Source organism: Condylura cristata, unplaced genomic scaffold (genome assembly GCF_000260355.1).
Source record: "Condylura cristata isolate star-nosed mole 26May11 unplaced genomic scaffold, ConCri1.0 scaffold00003, whole genome shotgun sequence".
In the NCBI taxonomy this organism is placed as follows: Eukaryota; Metazoa; Chordata; class Mammalia; order Eulipotyphla; family Talpidae; genus Condylura; species Condylura cristata.
Genome location: NW_004567104.1, coordinates 76,528,442 through 76,532,726, shown reverse-complemented (window position 1 = coordinate 76,532,726; position 4,285 = coordinate 76,528,442). Strand labels below are relative to the sequence as shown.

At 56.1% G+C, this 4,285-nt stretch overlaps 1 protein-coding gene across 1 annotated transcript in view; it reads left to right on the top strand.

Annotated features, from left to right (window-relative positions):
* Positions 1 to 103: 103 nt before the first annotated feature.
* Positions 104 to 4,285, top strand: part of PSMG1 (proteasome (prosome, macropain) assembly chaperone 1) — a 5,444-nt gene continuing 1,262 nt past the window's right edge. The window contains exons 1-5 of the mRNA XM_012729893.1: positions 104 to 168; positions 888 to 994; positions 1,494 to 1,645; positions 2,993 to 3,055; positions 3,798 to 3,996. Of these exons, the coding sequence (XP_012585347.1) occupies positions 1,514 to 1,645; positions 2,993 to 3,055; positions 3,798 to 3,996 (394 nt within the window). The 5' untranslated portion in view covers positions 104 to 168; positions 888 to 994; positions 1,494 to 1,513. The remainder of the gene's footprint in view (positions 169 to 887; positions 995 to 1,493; positions 1,646 to 2,992; positions 3,056 to 3,797; positions 3,997 to 4,285) is intronic.

The window sequence follows — 4,285 nt, the reverse complement described above, 5'->3', positions numbered from 1 at the left end:
GAGACGCTGGCGCGGGCCTGCGCTGCAGCGTGAAGCGCGACGGGCTGGGCGCCCTGCCCTTGCTGTGCCCCTCGCCCCGTGGCGCTGGCAGCCCGCTTCCTGACCTCGGGCCTGCGGCCCCCAAGCCGGCCCGACAGGCAGCTTTCCTTCCGTTCAGCAGCTACGCCGGTACCCCCAACACGTTCTCAGCTTCATTTCGGCCCGCGGGGTGTCCGGCACAGGCCGGTGATGCAACTTTTGGTTTTCAAAAGGGACCTTCCCGACATGCAGAAATGGGGAAACGGTGAAGAACACCCCGCCCCGGGTCCAGCCGCCCTGCCTGAACCTCGGGTTTGGGGAGCCCTCAGGCCCTGGGCATTTTGCTCTGTAAATACCAGCGAGCCTGACGCAGCAGTCATAATTGTAAACTGTTTAAGAGCCAGTGCGCTCACATTTGTCCTGCTGTCTCAGGCTGTCATTTGATACTGGGGCTGGTGGGCGCAGCCTCACGGCATCGGGCTGCCCCTCTGTTCACCTCTGCTGCAGACCCAGCTGCCCTGTCTGGACAGCGCCCCACACTGAATTTGTCTGCTTCTAGCGGTGTCATTTAGGTGTCCATCACCAGCTTTCCCCGAGGCTTGATCGAGGTCAGATCGCGAGTTTTGGGGGCAGGGATGCTTCCAGGGTGCTGCCGGCTGCGCTCACCGCCTGAGAGTTCCATTCTGGGGCACCAGGACTGTTGGGTGGCCAGGTCTGGTGGACGGCCTCCGGGTGTGCTCTTCACGAGTGTTGCCTGTCACTGTGTTCTTCATCTCAGTAAAGCCAGCATTTTACCTGTGGCTCAGTCATTGTATCTTTTCTGGGTGATAATATTTAAGTGCTTTCTCCTCTTTCATTTCCTGTGTTAGGGAGGTGCGGCTCTTTGGAAGACAGACAAAAACATCTTTGGAAGTTACTCTGCTGGAAAAATATCCTTGCTCCAACTTTATAATTGCTATAGGAAATAACGCAGTAGGTAAGTGGAAATGCAGAAGATGAGACATTTTGTTGAAAGACCAAATTTGGAACATTTCTTTCCATCAAAAGAGATTACGGATGTCTTTTTTTTTTTTTTTTTTAAAGATTTATTTATTCATACAGAACTGGGGTACAGGCCAGAGATGTGGAGGGTGAGAAGATTCACCAGGGACAGAGCGGGGAGCAGAACAGGATTACTGATGGAGTATGCTGCTGAGGGGAGCAGCGGGCGGGTCAGGAGAGGTCTTCCGCACCCTGTGGTCACCTCCGGGGCAGGCGGGGATTGAACTCATGGGGAAGTGGCTTAAGCTTCTTAGTGCAGTGCTTTAACCCGCTGCGCCACCAGGGAGGGCCCACGGATGTCTGTTTTTAAGACGTCATAGCAGAGTAAGGTGCAGCATCTTGAATGGCTCCTGAAGCTTTGAAATTTTAGAGTAGCTTGAAGCTGCCCTTATTGATTAGACTCAAATGCTAACTTACATCGATTGTTTTCACAGCATTTTTGTCATCATTTGTCATGAATTCCGGAGTCTGGGAAGAAGTCGGTTGTGCCCGGTTCTGGAATGAGCGGTGCCGAACCTCAGACACGACGCATCTGTCCCCCGCAGAGGCTTTTTGTGTGTTTTATCATCTGAAGTCAAATCCCTCGGTATGTGGGACTTCAAGGGTGCGTTGAAGAAGTGATTTAGGCGCATTGATGGGGTGTTCATCGGAGCCCGCACTCCCATCTGTTGCTCTGTGAGGATTTCTGCATGGAGGTCGTAGTGATAGCCACTTTTTAGAAAATAAATGTTAGTGTGGCACATACGTGCGTTAATCAGTTCTTATGAAGCTGAAATACTGTTGGAAATAAACTGTGAGCACCGGCTGTTTAGCTTTGCCCCCACTCAAAAAGTTATTTCAGTGGGCAGCTCTAAACACACACAGGCTGTGCCCCGGGTTACTGTGTATCTTATGTGCAGTGTGTTACACTGTATATTTCTGGCGTGTAGCCAGTGCCGGCCATGCGGCCGCGCTGGCCATCGGGAATCGGGAACACTGGACTGTGAGCGCTTCACGCTGATGCTGTTCTGTGGACACGAGCTCTCGTCCTCGCCCTCGCCTGCGTTGTGACTGCTGCAGGCAGATTGCACTGGATCGCGCTGACCTGATCCTACCTTGGGTCAGAGGAAACGGGATGGGCAACCTCGGGGAGGAGGTGGCAGGCTCCGGGCCTCCTCCCAGCTCGGTAGTTTCCCAGGGGTGTCGGGGCTTACCTCCCCGGGGAACGGCCAGGTCTGAGCCTTGAAAACCGAGCACTTGGGTTCCGTGATAGTCAGACTTTGTTTCCCTAACCTCTAACCCAAAGGCTTGTAGTTTGTATGAGAATTTTTATGAGCATCCAGCATTTATAGGGAATCAGTGAAGACACTGAGCATGTTCTGTATCTGGTCCTTCCTGCAGTTAGCTGTCGGCCGGCGGCCGAGAACCTCCGCGGCAGGTCCGGTCTTCTGCTTGGCTTCCCCTTCGCGCTTCCTCTGTTTCCGCCAGCGCCCTCAGGAGCCAGCGGACTTCCCGGGGCAGCAGTAGCCCTGCCAGTCGTCTCGCTCCGACCACAGGGTCTGGAGCTGGCCCCTCGTCCAGGCCGCGGCGGCTCTGCAGGGCGCGCTTGGGCTCGACGCCGTCGGGCTGCAGCCGTCTGTGTGGGCAGTGGGCAGCGCCGTGCCTCGGCCTGCTGACGTCTCAGCGCGCGTCTGTTGCGTCTGCTCTTCACATGAGAAGGGCGGCGGCCGGGCGTCCCTGTCACTGGCGGGACAGCGCTGTCTCAGCGATCCAGTGTGCGCTTGCCTCATTCACGGCCAGCGAGACCTGATTCTTACATTTTGAGGAAAAGTCGGTAGCAGGTTCAGGAAACGAGTGTCTGAGTGTTGTGTGCGGGTCCACGCAGCACGTCTGTGTGACGGCTGGCCGTGTCGTCAGGTCTCTGCCCTGACAGCACTGCAACTTGGTGTTTCAGGTTGTCCTTTGCCAGTGCAGCTGCTACGTTGCTGAGGATCAGCAGCACCAGTGGCTGGAGAAGGTGAGAGCATACGGGGCGGCGGGCGCAGGGGCAGCTGTGTTTTTTAAAGAATTATTTGTAGCATGTAAGAACTGGGGCACAGGCCAGAGGTGCGGGGGCGGTGGTGGTGAGAGGATTTGCGAGAGACAGAGTGGGGAGCAGAAGAGGCAGATGGCTGAAATCCCCTGAGCAGTGAGGAGACAGGAGGGGTGTGCTGCACCCTGGGGTCACTCCCGGCTGGGGTGGAGCCCGTGCGGCAGCAGCTGCAGACAGCTTCAGCGTGCTGCGCTGTAGCCTATTGGACTACCAGCGCGGGCCCTTGCTGTGGGTTTTAAAGCTGTCGGTGTCCTCGGAAAGCTAGCAGGTAGAAACTGAGGAGGGTGTTGAGGCCTGGCGCGATTGCCACTTCCGACAGTTACAGTCGTCTAAGGTGAAATTCCGAAGCACCATTTGTGGCTGGCTGTGGGACCTTGGTCTCTGCACGTGCTCCCAGCTCCTTTACTCTGGTGACGGTGCGGCGTCCTGGGTGGTGTTCCCGATTCGTCTGCCTAGATTGCGGCTCCTGCGGGAGGTAGCCCTGGCCTTCGTTCGCAGAGAGGAGGCCACCCACCTGCAAGTGACAGTGCCGGCGGACACGGGGAGGGCGGCCACACCGCCACACCAGCGTGCAGGCCTGCGAGGCAGGAGCCCACTGCCAGCGGGGTGAGCAGCCCACTCTGCAACAACATTGCGCGCTTTAATTTAGGATCAATTTTTACATTAGGTCTTTGGCTCTTGTCCAAGGAAGAATATGCAAGTAACTGTTCTCACATGTCGACACGTTACCGACTATAAAACTTCAGAATCTACCAGCAGCCTTCACTCTCCTTTCCTGAAAGCTCTGAAAACACAGAATTTCAAAGACCCTCCGTGCTGTTCTCTTCTGGAACAACCGAATATTGTCCACGACCTTCCTGCAGCAGGTATCAGCAGTGTCACCTTCACGTCGGTCTTGTCCTGCTGTGTGACGGTGAGGTGGTTTGTAGATTGCCAGCGATGCCTGGTGCAGGTTTTGACACCTGCGGTTCCTAGTGCCGTGGTGTGGTTTGGGGTTGAAACTTTCCAGACACACTCATCCCCTGACGGCAGTCAGACTTCTCACTGACCCGTCAGAGTAGCTTCCTGTTTGCTCTTTGAGAACCCAGCGGTACGGCGCGCCCGTGCCTGTGTGTGGGAGAGAGAGAGCGAGAGAGCGCGAGCTCGCCCGTGCCT